Source organism: Pipra filicauda, unplaced genomic scaffold (assembly GCF_003945595.2).
Source record: "Pipra filicauda isolate LSUMZ 115617 unplaced genomic scaffold, ASM394559v2 scaffold6_size6359152_pilon, whole genome shotgun sequence".
Lineage (NCBI taxonomy): Eukaryota > Metazoa > Chordata > Aves > Passeriformes > Pipridae > Pipra > Pipra filicauda.
The window spans coordinates 1,786,157-1,805,487 of record NW_024104865.1 but is presented as its reverse complement, the minus strand read 5'-3'; the positions used below and the strand labels follow the sequence as shown (position 1 = coordinate 1,805,487).

Genomic DNA, 19,331 nt, shown 5'->3' with positions numbered 1-19,331 from the left:
GGCAAACCTACTGATTAAGTTAACAGAAACTTTTACAGAACTGTTTTTATAATAGAGAATCAAACTTCAAATCCACTGCTAAGTTTGCTTGGAAATACAAATAAGAGCTAACCAAAATCTTATGTGCTACAAATTCTATCCACAGAAATTTTTACTCAGAGCCCACTTGGGCTGCTACAGGACAGGTTTTGTTACACTAATCTCTCCCTGTAACTTCTCTAGTCACCTGAGTTTTTATTCCAGTTTCATAGTACACATTCAATTTCTCCCATAGATTATTTCCTAACCCTAAATTTTAACAGTATACGCTGAGAAACTGTCACCATCAGTGTGTGGCAGGACAAAGCAAGCTTTTGCACATCTGAAGGACTTGGGGCACTCACGTAGCATACACAGAGCAAATCTGCTGCTTTCAGGAAGCGAACTTATTATATACGCATAGCATAGTGACTTTCCACCCAGCTACACTATACACACGACTCTGTCCAAAAGCAAACTGTTTATGCACATTTTGAGTACACATGTATATTTTACCCATACAAGACCTGACCCATCAGCCCTAGTCTAGGAATATTACATGACAAAGTTAAACAGTTCAGAAAACAATATTCGCATGAAAATTCTCCTTCTCCTCCATTCATTAAGATAATATATAGTTTATTTAAAAACAAATATGTAACATAAGGGATCCAGAAGAATTGTTTGAGTTGCACTGCAGACTTGTTACCTGCTTATGTTCTGAAAAAAATTAATCATAAGATGGTGTTCACCTGCCAGAACCATCACTTCACTTCATACTGCCCCAGTAAACTTGTATTTCTTTCATCTTACTGATGAAGGCCACACTATATTTCTCTGTCTTTTCTGTATTCTCCACAAACTGCTAAAGACATCAGAGCATTTTCTAAGAATATATGAGGTCAGAGAGGTAGGAGCATTTTAAACTTGGTTTGTGTGATAGCACAGTTGCATTTCAGATTTGGTCAGTATCTAGTCGAATCCAGAAAGATCTGGAGAAGGTAAAGACCAAAGTCCCAGTCTCAGGGTTTAGTCACATTTCAATATGATATTTTTGTCAAGATATTATCTGTCTTGTGTGAGACATGCTAACCACTGTGGAGGCAGTGTGCTCCCCTCCCCGCGAGTTGATGGCAGGTGAATTAGTGCCAGCTGCACTTGACTTCTTAACACCAGCAGATAAAGCCTCCAGGTCCCCAGGTACAAGCAGTTCCATTTGTTTACACTAGCACAAGCCATCCTTCACTTGGGTTTGCCTGAGGAAAGTGTTCGCCCTTTACTGCTCAGCCTAATTATTGACTCAGACTAATGGCTCATTACTGATTCAGACTGCTCAGTCTATTGGCTGCACAACTAGGCCAATAACATTTTCTAAAGGTAAGACTCTTGAAAAACAGAAGGAAGAGAGCCACAGAATGGGCCAACTTGCCCACAGCTGCAGTCCAGAATTTCTCTGCCAAAAAAGCCTGCCTTGAAACTAATTTCTGACAGTCAAACCCATAAAAAGGAACCCAATTCTACATGTTCAGTTGGCCAGAATTTCAAGTTGCTCATCTTAGGTTTCTCAGACTGCTTCAGTTTTGAATCACAGAATAACCTGAGCTGGAAGGGATCCACAGGGGTCATCAAGTCCAGCTCTTAAGCAAATAGCCCATACTGTGATAGAACCTTGGCATTATTAGCACCATGCTCTAACCGAGCTAATCTCAGGATAGGTTGCAAACATTGAGGAAAGATTTTTGCAGCTCCATACAAGAGTCTTGTCTACATGTAAGATAGTAACTGTACAACAAGTTCAACCTGGGCTTTGCTTTCTGTGGGTCCATCAGAGCTTACGTTTCACCAACTGTACAGGGAATTGCAGATGCTATTGTCAGCTTTTGCATTAGGAAAACAAGATAAGTCAAAACAGCCCTGGAACTTTATGCACTGCAAGAGACTATAAAGGAAAATGGGAATTCATACCACTCAAGACTTCATGACTGACACTGAAAGTTATTCCAGCCAAAATTTACCCTGTAGTTGCATCATCCTTAAATCCCAGATTATAGAACCAAGCCACCTTTCCCATTTCCTTCAATCAGTTGATTTAAAAATGGTATCAACACCTCTCATATAGTGTCCAGAAGAGTTAATCACTAACAAATCAGTATCCTCACTGGAATATATTTCTTCTTCCAGAAGAAAGACCAAGTGACTTTATCGAGATAAGCAATTGCATGGTTGTTTTTGACATCCCTCTGATTCCTGACCAGCCTACTTTTCAAAACCCTCTTCGTGACTGTAAAAGATACCACTCATGACTGCAATATGCTAAATCTGTAGCTTTGAGCTAGAGTCCTAGAACTCCTCAAATAAAATAAAGTTTTAAATTTTCTTCGTTTCACGTTTGTTTTTTTTGTTTCAAAAGGGTGGCACAATTTCCCTTTGGCTGGAAAGGAACATTCTGCATTCTTTAGGCAAGGAAAAAATCCAGTCACGTTGGCTCCAAGGATGCCTTTCACTGCTTCTTAAAACATTAACAACATCCTAGTGGGAGAGACTGGGGAGATCCAGACCTCTAGAGGACAGCATGCAATTTCCAAGAGTCTCAGGCCTTTCAATCTAAGCAGCAACTGGAGCAAATTAATGCAAGAAGCTCCTTATGAGAAAGGACTGTACAAGGAACAAGTTGGAATGAAAAGAGCAACAGAAATCTGCAGGTTTTGGATATCCTAATCCCATACAAGAGTAATTGTATTCCCTGACAAAGGTCCTGGGAGCTTGTTCTTCACTTGCAGGCTGCATTCAGCATAGGAAGAATGGTGGTAAGTGTCTGAGCTGCAAAGTTCACACAACAAGCATGTTCTCGAGAGCCTGGGTTTCTATTCCACCTCATGCAAACATGTCTCCATCTTCCCACGCCTGCTCTGCCTTTCAGCAACAGAGCACTTCTCAAAATAGAACAAATCAATATCTCCTATTTTAAAATTTTAACTGTGGCACAAATTGTATGGAAAATTGTATGAGTAAAATACATCTTGTATGAGTAACTGGCATTGCATCATACAGCAATAGCGATATCAATAACCAGAGCATGGAATTTAAAAAGTATCTCTTGCCAGCATGCTTGCTTGTTCTCTACAGAAAGCTCCACAGAGCCACTTCTGGAACTACATGCCAAGCCACATGCCCATAGAGCAATTGAATTTTCTTTTCATCAGGAGTGAGAGAGCCTCTGAGTGGAATTGCATGCTATCTCACATCTCCTGGTACTCCAGAAATTACAGCTAAACAGGATGGAAAAGAGGCCAAAACATTTGGAGAAAGACTTATTACCAATAACCAGCCTTTTCCTCCTTCCAACATTTATTTCCCTCTTCCAAAGGAGTGCTAACAGGCTAGTAAAGTCTTCACTTATTACCCAAGAGCTTAAGCCCATCCATCTGCACTATTTCTAATGCAGAGCAGACTCTATCCAGAAAACTATTTTTGCCCTGAAGACTTGAAAGGCACCAGCATCACAAAGTTTATTAGCTCCATATTTTACATTTCTGTATGAATGAGACAAAAGAAATCACTTCTGAGAGTCTTAGCTATTACTTTTCCTCTTCAGAGTACTTATTCTGTGCCAGATAACGCTCTTTGACTAAGAGACCCTCGTCCAGAAATGGAGAGAGGAGTCTACTGTGCAGTGGGAAAATTCCAAAAGCTCCCAAGTCAGCTGGTAGTTGCCCGAAGAGATATCAGAAGCTTCAAAGTTGTGCCTCTAAAACACAAAGGTCATTACTGACCCAGTTCCTGCTGGACCCCTCCTCGTCCTGCCCTTTTTGTCATTTTGCAAAGGGTTATCTTTACAAAAACTGAACACTCAGCTAGAAGAGATGTGCATACAGGCTAGCCACCAGTCTTCAGAGAAGCTGGACCTGCAGCAACCACCTTGCTTCAAGGAAGCCAGGCTGTTCTTGGTTCTGACTTCTGTAGAACAGGACCTGATACTGGAATTTTAAATCAAAGTAACTTAAGTCAAGAAAAAGTGCTGACAAGAAAGCCAAATTCGTTTTTAGATTAGTCATTCATCACTAGCTGAAAATGTAATGCTAAGTCCATCAAATTTTAAACCAAATTATTACAGCTTCTAAAAGCCCTCTTGATTTTAAAAGACCTGTTTAATAGCTGCTCATAAGTATTTTTCTAACATGATGGAAAAGGGCCAAACTTGCTTGTGTGTGGGCTTCCAACAGCCACGAATGAATTCAGAACTAGAGGGGACAGAAAATTTACATGATTGCCTGAAGCATGCTGGCCCAAGGGGAAGCATTTTCTGTTTGACAGCTACTGCATAGGGCATTTCTGCAGCCACATGACCAAGCATATCCTTGAAATAGGATGCTACATGCTGCACTAAGGAGAATCAATTTATATTACAAATTTTAGATCAATTTATACCATTTACAGTTCTCTTTTTGCATGTTCCAAACTCTAACTTAATAAAGGGAATGATGAGGAAAAACAAGTCCAAATGTTTTCCCCTTTTGCTCCTGTTTCTTATGAAATCCAATCTCAGCTGCTTACAAATCTAGAACAATAGACCAGGACTACTCAGGTAAAAACCCTACAAAGAGCCTCCACTCAAAAATAATGCAGATTTCAAGAGCTACTTGATTTGCTTATACTTCAGGCTAGTCTAGTAATGATTGCATTAGCAGAATAACAATGGATTCAGGTGCCAGTTATACATTAACATGTATCAAAAGCGAGAAAGAAACTTCAGCATTCAGTCTTAACTAAGTAGTTTTCCTTGCATCTTTCTTCTCCCTACCTTTTCCTAAACCACTATACACAAACAATAGACTGGAGAGCAGATATGCATCACTGCTCTGAACATAGCAAGCTAATCCCTCTTAAGTGTCTTCAGGACTGGACTGACATTCCCAGCATGGAAGATATTCCTTGAATTAAAGTATTGGCATTTTCCTAGGCTTGAAGTGTCAGGAAGAACAGGTTTAGAGAGTTAGCACTAAAAATCCTGCTTCAGTTATCAAAACAGGAACTTCTCCCAAGAAATAGCATTCATCCTCACCAGCAGGAGTGAGGATGCATTCAGCACTGTTTTCCTGTAGTAAGGAGACAAATTCAAAAGTTGACTCTGAATCAGGGGTAGAGGGAAGAAATGTTGGATATCAGGGTGGGGAGAAGGCCTAAAGACAAATTTCACTGCTCCTCAGTGAGTGTGTGTGTATGTGTATATATATATATACACACACACATACACATACATAGACACTTCAGTGGTCAACCCTCCCAAGACTATTAGAGTGAATGCAAACCAGAGGACACAGAGAAGAGCTAAAATACTCACAGGAAAAGAACAAGGAACTACCCAATGCCTTGCACAGGAAATGCAAGGACTGAAGACAATAGCGAAGAAGGACCAATGCCTAATGCACAAAAGAGTGAGGTTTTCAAGCACAGCTAAGGTTTAATCCAGCGCTGCTCCAACTTGCCAGAGGGTTTTATGTGCTACTAGAAAAACTCCATTTTCCAATGCATACAGAGCCACAACCATAATATTGGCACTTGTGACTCCCAGAGTACCAGTCATATTGACAGCCTTCCTAATCTCTAGGGATTTTACTGAGAAATGCTCAGTATGTTACTTCAAAGTGAACAAACAGAGGCTATTCTGGACCAGCCACCCACCCCTTGGGAAGCTCAGCTGTCTTGCACTACAACTCAGTTGGCAAGCACAGAGCAGAGCACACCCTTTTCTACTCTTCAGGGAGTAGAACAATCATTTAATTCCATTAATTCCTCCTGAAGAGGAGGTCTAATGGTACATATGCCTCCCATGCACTGACTGATTAGGAACCCAGGTTCTGAGCTATTTTAAGGGATGTGGTTGGGCAGCTGCTATTACAAAACAAGTTGCTGAAGCACAGGACTTCACTCACCTTTCCTTCCTGAATTACCCTGGCTTGATGGTTTATCAGTTACAGAACCTAAAGGAGAGGGAAAAAAAAAAGACATCCATTTAGATGCTGCATGATCACACAGAGCATGCAATGTCACATTACTACAGTCAATATCTCAACATATAAAGCATCTGTTTTACTTATCAACAGCTCCATTTAGGAGTCAGAAAGCCCGTGGCTTCAACCAATGCAAAACCCATACGTTTTATGCATTAAGATGTTACATTGGGCTGAGGGTAAATAAGAAATCTTTAGTAGCTGGATGCAGTGATCTGAAAGAGCTCAACAGAGCATTGTGCTAGTAAGAAACCTGAAACAAATTCAAAGGCAAGGAGGAAAGATCAGTAAGAATCACTTCTTTTATTTGCAAATGTCAGGAAGAACAAATCAAAAACAGATGGGGAGAATGCAAGTACAGTATTCTAAAGGAAAGGGATTAAGTGGGACAATTTGCAGAAAATGGATTACAACCAACCCCTGAGCATCCCCAGCTGTTTTAAAGGGGACAGTGAATAAGATCCAGCATGTACTTGAATAGAACACATCTTGAGTTGTTTACTATAACTTAGGTCTTCACAGAAAATATATGATTCTATGTTTGTTTCTGCAGTCTGCTTCAGTGCTTCATCCCAGTTTTCTGCTAAAACTTGAACAGGTAATAAAAGCTTTTCAAACAAATTCATTATCAAAATGTATAAAAATCTATGACAAGATTATTTTTTAATAGCTTTATTCCCAGGAAACTGATTCTTCCACACACCATTATTAAACAGTTCTAGTGATTATTTAACCTTCGGGAAACATAGATCAAAAGTCACCTCTAAAGCAGACACCTCTGACAGGCCCAAGAATCTGGTCAAGCCAAACTCTAAAGGTAAACTATTCCCCAGGCACTTTCACTTGCAGATCAGTTAATCACAGATCTACTGCTGAATTACAAGTAGTAAGCACAAACACAATATTAGTCATCACAGGCCTAACATCTGTGTCCTGCAATACAACATGACTTTACTTTCCCGTAACACAATTTTATAAACAGCACAAGGCTAAACAAACAGATCAGCAAAACTCTAAAACATGTCCTACCAAAATGATGTACTGAAAATGGTGTCAAAGTCATATTCTAAGGTTTAAGTCAAATTACTGTAGCATTTGACCTTACACTAAATTAGGATATTAATCTTCTTTTATTTTTACATGCCTGTGAAAAACCAAGCACTTCCTCAAGCACATGGACTCACTAGTTCTCAGACAGCTCTCCCACTCAACTCAAACCCTTATGCAAGTCACTTATATTTGATTATTACCACAAAATACCTTCCAGCCAAGAGGACACTGAATAAGGGGAGAAAAATTAAAAAACCTAAAGGTTTGACTGCTGTCATGCTCCCACCTAAAGAGCAAAAACTGCAAGGTGCGAGAGGAGAAATACATTAAAAATCCATGAGGTGCAGATTGCAAAGCATGGAGCCAGACGCAGCAGCAGTGCCCACATGGCATCACTGAACATGTTAGAACACTCCTATGCTTACTGCCTTTTCTTTCTTCTCTTATTTTTTGGGGGGGTAGGGAGGGGGAGAGAGAGGGGAAGTGAGGAGGGTAGCCTAATTCTAGTGTTGCCCTCAAATTCTCCCAAACAGCACAGAACAGCTTCCCACCCTTGCCCATGTCTAGTTGGGTGTTGCCACAGCAGCACTGTTCACCACAGCTCACAAAGCTAGACTGTACACTACTGATCAGGGCCATATGAAAATCTAGGGACTAATCCCATTCCATTTGAGCCATGGGTTGCCCTAATGAATTGTGGGGAGAAAAAAGAAAAACAGCATTACTCTGTTTTAAGGAAAATTATGGATTTGGTCTCAGTAAACCACAGCATGACATTACTATGTCACCCTAAGTGCCCAGAAGCACATCACTTAATACACACATGAGTAACAGCCCAGGTCTGGACCTCCCTCTTGTAACCTGTGGTGCAAGCCCAGTGCTATCCACCCTCATGACACAAAGGCATTCTAAAGTAAGCAACATGATCAATAGACCCAAATTCATCAGAACAGCAGAACCTCAGAAACTACCAATTTCTCACAAAACCAAATTAACTGAAATCACTCTGTACAAAAAATTACTCCATGTCCCCCAAAATACCATTTCTTTAAAATACAGCTCATGGAAAAAAGTTGTCACATCTGTTACGTGAATCTTTGGTTTTGGTGTACATGGCAACACTGACTCTTGTCTTGGTTACCACAGGTTGTTACCTCAGTAGTTTTTCTCACTGAGCCTTGCAGAAGTGTCTGTATGCTAACCACAGGTGGACATGTCAGAGTCCAAACTGCAGTGTTAAATGGGGTAAACTGGACAAGTCACCTGAAAAGACTTAGCTCTCTCAACAGGATGCATTTACCTCAGCCCTCTTCAGTTATAGAATTAGCATTTGTTGAAGCCACTCCCACAGTACCTGAACATACAGGAGTTTTGTTCTGTACAGAAGAGCCGCTAATAGGCTTGCCATCAGGTGTCACACACCAGCAGTATCCAGTGTAGGTATGGCACTGCACCTGTTTAATAAAACAAAGAGCAGGCATTTCATTTCTCACTATCACCAACCACTTTTTTTTTATAATTCAGCATCCCATTGGAAGTCCCAACCCAGATGCATCACAAATGTATCCTTCAGAGCAAGGAGGTCTCACAGAAGACTACATTTGATATTGTTATCTTTTCTCCCCTCACCTCCACCCCACCCCAAAGAAACGTTATTTCTCGTACTCCAACTCCTTTAGCTGAAATTCAGGCAGCAAAAGAAGTTACAAGTAGTCATCTGAGAGCACTTTAGTTGTGTCTCAGCTCATTCCATCCTCTGCTAAATTCCATTCACTGTTTACTATTACATAGTTGTCCACTGTATCTCAGCTGGGTTATGGAAAGGCCACCTGGTCCCAAATTCCATAGGCGTTGCTAGAGAGCAGCATCTGTGGGTATTTCAAGAGCATTTTGTTCAGCAAACATGGCTGAAAAAAATTCAATACTGACTTGTTATGTTAACAAACCTTCTCCAGATAGATTGAAGCCCTATTCTGTTACTATGTCAAACTACACGGTAGGAGCAAGATACAACATGCTTGGTCTTGATACATTGACAAGGTCTTAAGAATGTTTGATGAAGGTTCTAGTGAGTCAAAAGGTACACAATATAAGATTCATCTTGCTTAACTTTAAAGTTCTAGATATCTAGAGTTACCCACTTCCTTCCTTTAACACAGATAGACACCAGAATTACTAGTTCAGACATGGAACCCCTGAAGTGAGAACAAATAACTTCTGATCTAGCAGACTGGTCTTAGTAACATCTATGTGGGTATTAGTTCAGCAGCACTATAGTTTCATATAGTTTCATTTAGCTTAATAAATACAATAACAAACAACCTTTACCTTAGCTTTCAGAGTGGTCAGCATTTGGATGAAATTCAGGATGCCTTTGACATCCCTTGAGACAAAAGTAAATTATCATCATACAGGCATCTGTGTAAGTACTAACAGATTCCAAAATCCTTTCTAGCAAACACACTTTCAGCCATGGCTGAGTGTGTACATCAGTACCTTCAAATGGTATAGAAATGCCTGTTACTTTAAAAGATAGAGAGGTTCCTTCAATACATTTCTGAAAAAAGCCATGAAATGAGACCACTTCGGAAACAGCCTTTTATTTTACTTGTAAAATTAATTCTGTCCACTCTCTCTTTTTCCAAAGAAGTTCACTGAAGTCAATTTCCCATTCCAGTTCTCTTCACATAGAAGAGTGATGGGGTGTTTGTACAGTTCCCTTCATTAGGGATCCTTCAGAGCTAAATCAGTCATTCCCCCTTGCTGACAGCTGGCTTCAATGCCCTAAGGTAGCAAAGTTTGTTCAGAGACTTAATGACAGGTTTTTTTAAAAGGCTTTGAATATCACATAAAACATGATCTAAGAGCAATTATAACACGGTACGTGGTATTTATCTTGGGTTTCACTAAAGCGCAAATCAATAATTTTACCTCAAGCATTCACTTTTAGCAGCCAAAATCAACAATAATCTCATGTACCCATGTTACTACACTATCACTACTATCTGCAGTTTCATCTTTATTCTCGCAATATATCACAAAATTGATTGCAAATTACTCAAAAGTAGTGTGACTATAATTAGCAATAATCAAGTTAGAAAGTATTTCTTATTGGTCAATCTTATCACTGAACATTCAAAAAAATGTGATGGAACTGCTTTGGTTTATGTTTGTATTTATCTTTGCTGATCACATAGACAGCATTGCATTCCCAATAGCACAAGAAGCTGCCTTTACATATGAGCATTAATTGTAAAAATCCTATCCCGGGATAAAGCTAAATTCCAGGATAGGGTCTTGAATTCTTAAGGCAAGATCACTCCATATTACATTATATAACAAAATCCAGTGTACCCAGCATTTAAAAAATTCAAGTATTAGTGACTAGATAGTCCTTCAACCAAGCCTTCAGAAAAATTACAGAGTACACGGTAGAGGAGTCAAAAAAAAAACCGTATTGACCGAAAATTTAGGATAGATGCGCTAACTAAGAGTATGTTATGCAATGCATCTCAATGCAGAGCTACCAATTACATACACTCATCTATGCAAGCCAAGCACAGAACATCCATAAAAGTGAAGTAATTTTGTAAATAACTGGGTTTAGGAATGCTGGTCTTTCTTGGACTGGTATCCCATGACCCTTTCTCCCCATGCTGCCATTAAAACAAAAAAGGAAAAAAACATCTGAAATTGATAGCACTTTCACAACAACCACAAGCACATGTTCTACTGCAGTACCAAAGGACTTCCCTGCTACAGATAACAGCTGCAATTAAATCTTATCCTTATCCTAAAGGTCAGACAGCTACCCATGAAGAATGGACACTTCAGAAACCTCAAAAATCACTGCAGTTGCTTTTTCTGAATGTCTTCATGTTGAGAGATGCTATCTTTTACCATAATACCTGACCAAGTCTCAGTATATTTAGGTGTCGTAACAGTGGCCTACAGCCTAGGGTTTGCAGTTTAAAAGCTGGGGGGAAAGGTGTACTTTTCATCAGTTATATAGGACTGGTATGACATTGAAGAAATGTAAAGGCAATAGGTAATCCAGTACCGTTTCTAAACACTGTATTTAAACAAATTTTAAATGTCAACTATTTCAGAGCACCTATAGTAAGGAATCTTGAAAATGTGGGATTTTACTTTAAATTTTCCCAATTATGTTAGGCTTGAGCTTTTGTTTCCAAAGAAAATTTAAATCTTCAACCCAAAATTCAACCTTATTCTAATCCCACTCCAACAGTAGTGGGATTAGAGATTTTTAAATAGTGTTATAACCAGAAGAATAACTACGTAAGGATGACACATGTTTACTGCACGGATCAAATCTTCAGTTATTGAGTTAATTTTGACTATCAAAATACATGTTAGAGAAAAATGTGTTTGATTTTTTGACTCTCAGTCTCCTAAAGCTAAGCATTGTGTCAGAGGTAATACAATCTTATACACTAAATACACTTGATTGTTAACCAAGCTGCAGGTATAGAATGCCCATTACTGTTGGAAAGGCACATGACAGAATTTGACATCTCAAATTAGCATACACCTGTCCAACAGCTGAACATTAATTTACATAATAGGCAATCAGTCAAATAAAACTTGTCGATCATTTGAGGTCTTCAACAGATTCCCCATTAATCTCTACACTTAAAAAAAAAAAATCTGATTGCAGTTTTAAGCACTGCAAGCAGCCAAATCCCTGATTGTACAGGAGGACACTGTTCCTATTTTTCATGGAGAGATACGACATTTCACCTGTGTCTCAACTGAAGGATGAAAAGCATGAGGGACAAACTCAAGAAAGATTGCTTTACCGCCACTGCCCAAATTAAAAGTGTAGCAGCAGCTCCTCTACTCTACCCTGCCATTACCATGTGTGAAATCAAACAGCAGCTAATATACTAGACATACAATTAAATACCTGCTCTCATCAAAATTCATTACAATATGAACGTACAGATGACAAATGAATTACAGGTGATTCTGCCTCTTAAGTTCCTAAGGGGAAAGAGAGGCTATTGTTTGGGTTTTTTCAGTACCTCACTGCACCAGAATCAGATTCCCAAGCAGATTTCCAAGACTTTAAACAAGTAAGCAGCAAGCAGCATCCCTTTACAGCTATTTTACAAAGGAGGATCAAGGGGTTGTTACTGAAAGATAAAATGGAAGTGAGAGAGAAATTGCATGCATATATATGACAGCGAACAGAGGCAAAGCAGCAATTCTGTGATGTCTGAAACCAGTTTCTAAAAAGTTACAGAAAGAAGTAATTTGCTGTGAGAGGCTTGAAAGCACCTTGGACAAGCACTGGGCTTAGCACAGGAACAGCAACACTCAGACTAGCCTCTCACTGCTGTTCAGATGAAAAGTTTAGTAACTGACTCCTATCCCATCACAGATCCAAACAAATATTTCCTGGCTCCTTCCATAACAGAGGGCAGAGAGGAGAAGGAAAGAAAAACATTACTCCTGCATTCAAAGCAATACTTCTGTGAGAGAAGAAAAAACATATTCAGTTTTTTAATGGTACTGCTGAGGGTATGGGCAGGCAGCAGAGCTACAGCCTGCACTCACAACATGAGGCAAGGCTCCAAATCCTGACTGCTCCAAGGTGCTCCTTGTAAACACTGTAAAAACAGCTAAATAAATAGCTCCAAGCCAGCAGGTCATCTAGTCTGAAACCATGGAGCAGCAGCCAGTGTCACACAGCCATTCTTCAATCAAGCCTTTTCTTTGCTCAAGCTATGAGGCTCAGCTAGCAAGTCCTCTGAACCCAATTTAACACAACCAGCACACTGCCCCGACGGCTATTTATCTTAACTCTAAATAGTGATGCCTCTGTTCTGGTTTACATATCTTGCTGTAATGCTTAGACACTAGATCTGATTAAGAGTCCGCTGACTATTATCAGAAGCCTGCCTTACCTTTATAGACAACTCCTGGGAGCTATGAATCAGTCTGCATCTTATGTTTGAGCTTCTTTGCAACTGCAACCCTTTAAATAATTTTTGTCACTTTTTCTGATCTCTGCTCATATTTAATCCTTTACAAATGGTGCTGTGCAAATATTTCCACCAAGGCTTTATGCAGCACCTATCTCCCTTAAGTCTATGCACTATTCAAAAAATGCTTGCTCCACAGGGATTTCACTATTCATATAATCAGGGACAGAAGTGATATTAAGCAAAAAAATCTTAGCCATAGTCAAGGGCATTCCCATCAGACACAATAACACATTTTTAGTTCAGGAGAAGTGTACCTAAGAGAGGCTTTCTGCTTCTGACATAGAATGAGACATTTGGAAGTTAAGAATGATCTTATATTGTCACTTATCTCAAGTATGTCCACTCCTGCTTTAAGACTGTTCCTTTGTTCTCTCAACTGGTACTTTGAAGAAATACCATATATAACCAAAGTTCTTACCTCCTTACCCATTCATGGGTTGTCTTTAGCACAACATACAAATGAGAAACACAACGAAAGCTGCAGGAAGAAAGCAAGTGTTTAAGTAGCAGACAAACCTGCAGAGCAGTACTCACTGAAAGCTACAGCTACAGTCTTTTATAGAAGGCATGTCTTCATTAAGAAAAAGCCAGGACCATTTATCAATTAATGCCCAGATACTTCATGAACAGTTTCTTCAATTTAGCAAGATAGACTGTGTTCTTGCCTTCTGAAAGCAGAGGTTAAATCCTTAAGAGCTTAGTATTGCTAGAATATAAGCACTGAATAATGGAATAACACACAGCATCCAGGGAATGTGGGACATGTCTACACAGCGCCTTGCTGCATTAAGAAATTAGTTTTTGTAGTTCTGCCCAGCATCATGCTACACTAGACAATGCAGAGGAACAGACTTGGATCATGAAATCTGAAGACTGAAAGGGTTCCCCAAATCTTTAGAAAGGGGCTGTTTGTGGAACTCAGGAGAAAACAGAACTTTGTATGTGCATTAGCATAGTGCAGAATTAAACTATTGCTATGGACCATAATATAGATCACTCTTTCCAAACAGACTTCTATTACCAGATGTGGGAGTGCTCTTGAAGCTATCTGATAATGGAGAACTGCTCTGATAGCCCACTCAGTGATTCTGCCATAAGGTGACAGGTTTGACTGATGCACCCGCTTTAAAAGAAATCGCAGTGCTGCATCATAACTGCACCACCAGCTGCATTTTGGGAACCCTAAACTCAAAGAAACTCTCCGAGGAGATTTGCTCTCAGTCACTTGTATGATGACTTGTGAGAAAAAGAAACCACAGTTAGACTGTGGAAGGTGGCAGCAAATAGCAAGACATACCACAAAGTCCCACAAAACTACACCCCCAAGGCAGGATTAGCACTATTCATGTTCATATTAATCTGTCTGAAATGGATCCCATTTAAAACCTCAGCAACCTTTTCTAAAAAACTGCTTGGGGGAAAACTATGAGGAATGCAAGTCTCTCTCAACCCATGGCAACAAGCCCAATGGCACTAGGCAGCAAAAGAAAGTGTGCAGATTACCCACTAGAGCCTGTTGTTTATGAAGAACAGATCACAGCAGGTTAAGTGCAGCATGGAAAGGGAATGGCATTTATGCAAAATACAGCATAACAGCAAAAAGGCAAAAGTCTTGGGAACAGAAACTGGTTTTAGTCATGTCCAATTTCGCACAACATTATGCGACCTCAGTTTTACAATTAATCAAATTACTCATATCTAACAAACATTCTTATGTTGTGAATAACTCAAATTCTATCTGCCTGCTTATATTACTGTGGGCTAAGTGCAGAGAGCTTTTGTTGTAGGAAGTAATATTCTCCATACAGACTGAAATATAAAGAAGTAGCAATTCCAGAGCAATTAATCAGGTCTGCTGCCATTTACAGTCATCTCTTCGTGCCTACAATGCCACCTCTACTTCATGGTGCAAATCCATGTCACATTTTTAGATGTTTAAGCAGCACTAAAAAGGGATTTGATAAGATCTTTGCAATAACAAACTCAAAAATAAGGGAAGCAGCACACATGGTGCATAGCAGTTACAGTGAATTGACAAGTGTCTGCTCCTCTTAATGTAGTACACAAAACACATTATAACTAGTCAAGCACAGGAAAACTGGTCAGCCAAGCAATAGAATCGATGGCAATACTCATTTTGGTCTAGATTTCACAGACAACGAAAAAAAAAGACAGATTATACAAGTGTTTACAACACATGTTTCTCTAAGGGAGGGTTTAAATGCCAAAGCTAGGTCTTTGCCTTCAGTCCCTCCTCCCTTTCACCCTGTTACCAATCTAAGTGTTGGGTCTCAGAGCCAGCTGCCCTGCAGGGAACCAAGAGCAGATAAGGTGAGCGCGGTCTTCCCTCTGCAGCAGCTGCCCCATGTAGCACGTGCTGCTGCTCACAAGACAGCAGAGCAGCTATGTTCTCATCACCACCCTATGGCCCCAGCCAATTTGCAGTGGATCCAGCCCCAAATTTAGTTTTGAACTATCTACAATGCCAAGAGCTGGAAAGGGCAGACTTGAGCTGCTCTCAGAGGAACAGCCCTCACCTAGTGCTGCTTTCAGTGTTTACCCATAGAGATTGCAATTCAGTTTCTAATAAAGAGAATGATGACAAACTACAAAAGTAACAGTACAATCTGGTTAAGGCCAAGCAGGTTTTCTGAACATAGTTACCACTACTACCAAATGCTTCCACAGAGCTCATGCTTTTCACTCCTACAAAAATTTCAAGGATTTCCAACAATTAATTAATTAGATAAAAATTCTGATCTTTTTAACTCTGATGGCAAGGACAATAATGTGGGCCTGAACACCTACTATGTTCAGTAGGCTCTGCAAGACCTGAAAGCAAGTCATCCATATCTTGAGTGAGCACTGTAACAATTTAGACATTTGATATTCTAAATATATGCCTGCATCTTTTTTTCTCCTCTGATCAGAATTTTTCTTTGACACAAAACACTTTTTCAAACTCAGTTACACAGAAAAGATGAGGGCAAGTTGTTGAAGAAATTTCCCCAACCTGCTCTACAAACAGGGTTTATGCTGAAGCGTGTGCCTCTGCTTAAGCTCTTGTTGGGATGGGAATTCCATGTTGAAGAGCAGGGTGGGTATTTCTCCTAGAAACTTTGTTGAGAGATACTGCTCTGTTGTGGACTTCCCAACCGAGATTTTGGAGTCTGGATGGAGCAACACTGAGTAATGAACTAGAATAAACTAACAGTCCAGAGCTGACTTCATCATAAGGCCTGAGGGACTTCAAGAACACAGCCTCCCTGTAGAGCAGAACCCAGGAGCATCACTTCTCTGCACAAGAGATGCAGTATCCAAACCACCTCCACCAGATGAGAGCTATTCATGAATTGCTGGAAGCAAAACTGTTTAGACTGTTCACCAAAATTCTAATTTTTATACATCCTTTTAAAAATCAAAGTTTAATTAATTTGGATCAGGAGCTAAAGGAAATATTTACCTCAAATGCAGGTTGAAACTAGTTAGCATTCTTGGACATTATTTTTTCATTTAAATCTTATGCAGGGAAAATGACCTTAAATGTTGCAATATAACTGATGAAGCTGGTTCATGAGGTATGTGCAATGTAGGATATTTTCACAATCCAAGGAACGATATGAATTTCAGTTAATTCCAGCTACAAAGAGATCAGAGGCTTCCTTCATCCTGGCAGGTAAAACAAAAGCACTTCAGTGTTCACAGATAGAACTGAATGGAGGAAGAATGTGAAATATTGCTTGACTGCCAAATGAAAACACAATTTTTTTAAGCAGTTTCCTGCTGCCCCTCAACTGGCAACCAACAATAGCCAAAGAATGTACAGGAAAGAAGTCCAGCAACTGCTCACAATCCAGACATTGGTACCAACCTCCAAAATAAATCTATCTGAAACAGCTTTATCAACTACACTATCAGTCCAGCTTATTAGGATAAAAATTTCACCTGCACCCCTACTTAACTCTCCAAGAGGTTGATAGACAGGTAATAGACATTTGAAAGTCAGCTTTCCTTCCTCCTTTTTTCTTGAACTATGAAGTTTAACATGGAACACTTTGCTGGCCCACAGTGCTAAGTTTTATAAGTATTTCCCTCCAGTGCCAACACAACCTGAGCAGCTCTACACAAAATCAAATTTCAACAACTGAAATTGTACTTAAACTGGAAGAAACTGCAGCCATCTTCTCTTACCCCCACCTTCCTATGATGGTTCACAGCACACAAATATGATGCTGTTCCAAAGTAGCACGCAAAGTTGGCAGGATGGATAAAATTTTTCCCACTTCACCATTAAAATCCAAAACAAAACACTCCCACACATCAGATAATGTGAGGGTAAGGCTGAGGAAGGGAATAAAAATTTTCGGTGGGTTATCACAAAAAAAAAAGAAAATCTTTCCTCTCCTATTCCCCCAGGCATCACAAAATGTTTGAACCAAAGCAAAGCTCTTTGCCTTTCTCATCTTTTTTAAGACAATATTGATTCCATTTTGGGATATCTTCTACCTTCAAAAGACTTTGCAAACAATAACTTCTGTATCCTAAAATTTCTCTGAGGAACAAGATGTCTAGAGTAGGGCTAGATACATGGAAGCTAAGGCAAAAAAAGTTCTGTGATCTACCTAGATTCACAAAGGAGAGGTCATAGGGTTGCAGGATTTTGGCTTTTGAAATGCGTGCAAAACTGAGCAAACAGCATACCCCTCCTACCTGTCAGGAAACTCTGCATGAGCCATTTTAACAGGCGGTTCAGTTAGCCCTGGAACACTACCCAGTATGCCAGTGGTAACAGAAGCAAGTATCATTCTTCATTTCTACCCTGCTTTGGCAAACTTCAGCAAATGAACAGTAAAGAGTCAAAAACCCAAACAAAGAAGTTTCATCATCTCTCTGCCAGACGTCCAAACTACAAAAGGGCACAGTACAAGAAGTATCCTGCAAAAGGAAGAAGCTGAAGAGATTACTTTTTTTCTGGGATAGATGAAGTACAAGTAACAGCAGAATCAGCTGGATCCACCCTGTTGTAAGCCACAGCTCCCTTTACAGTTCCTCTTCATGGAAAAATTTACCTCGCCTGCAACTGTTTTTGTTTCTACGCAATGCTGAAGGTTAGTGCCATTTGTTTCTGTACTACATCCGAGCTGTATGCTGCTGCATTTCTATTTGTCTTTAAGATATTGTGACTGAATCAAACCTTCCATTTGGTTAAAGAAGTGTCCAGCTTTCAACATTTTCACCTGAGTAACTGAGTCAGGGTGTGAACCCATGCTGCTATCATCACTCGGCTCATGGTCTATATCAACTCATCCACCCAGTGGATCTCCCACAGACACCTGAAGCCTGGCTGTAAGAAGCAAATAGAAATTTTACCTGAGTGAATGATCCATCCTCATTGCATTCTGGGATGAAGACTGCTTCCTGGGGCTTCTTTGCCTGTTCCAGTGCTTGAGCTCTCTCTAATCGACACTTGCTTTGGCCTGCATCTATGAAGAGAAACACAAAACCCACTTACATTGCAAACATCATTTGGCTCCTCCAAAAGCTACCAGATGCACCTAGCAGCTGTGGGGGAAAAAACTCCAAACAAATAAATATAAAGCATAAAGGATCATTAGCTGCATGTTCACAAAGCAGATATCAAGTTAGCACTCATAATCTCAAAGACAAATATGAACCTAGACAATCATACTACAATCCAGTTAATGAAAAGCTGCCTAATTTCCTAGTCAATAGTTTTTATGGTCATCTAAGGACTCTGGAAGCTTCTTTCAACAAGTGCTGGAGCACAATGTCCATGCAGGGAGTTGTGTTTGTGTTAGCATTAACAGCCTGAAACTGGACGGTCGAGTATAAAGCAAGAATTTAGGCTCGGCAGTGAGCAGTGTGGAAGAAGGGATGACCCTATCAAAAATTCTTCTCTGAGCAACTCTCCCAATAAGATGCTAAAATAGCCAGTCACCCATTTGGACTTCCACCCTTGTGTTGTTCAGGTAAGGTAGACATGCAGTTTTCTGTGCTTTCCTGAAACTCAGCTTGTGCCTCCAGTCCCAATGCTTAAAGCCAAGTGTTCATTGTAACTTTCTCATATCAGTTACTCACTTTGATGCCAAGAAAAAACATTGCTCTGCAAGCATAGTTTGAAGGGGTTAAGATCTCAGCTCTTACTTCGGATGATGGCAGTGTGTAGCATGATGACCTTAACCCCTTCCAGGGCTAGCTCACTGTTAGAGTACACCCAGGT

The 19,331-nt window shown here is 39.9% G+C and overlaps 1 protein-coding gene across 6 annotated transcripts in view; it reads right to left on the bottom strand.

Annotated features, from left to right (window-relative positions):
- SMOC1 (SPARC related modular calcium binding 1) overlaps positions 1 to 19,331 on the bottom strand; it is a 132,695-nt gene that overhangs the window by 63,805 nt on the left and 49,559 nt on the right. For all 6 annotated transcript variants that reach the window (XM_027716889.2, XM_027716891.2, XM_027716894.2 and 3 more), the window contains exons 3-5: positions 18,461 to 18,573; positions 8,434 to 8,533; positions 5,952 to 5,999 (exon numbers count right to left, since the gene is read on the bottom strand). In XM_027716889.2, coding sequence (XP_027572690.1) covers positions 5,952 to 5,999; positions 8,434 to 8,533; positions 18,461 to 18,573 — 261 coding nt within the window. The remainder of the gene's footprint in view (positions 1 to 5,951; positions 6,000 to 8,433; positions 8,534 to 18,460; positions 18,574 to 19,331) is intronic.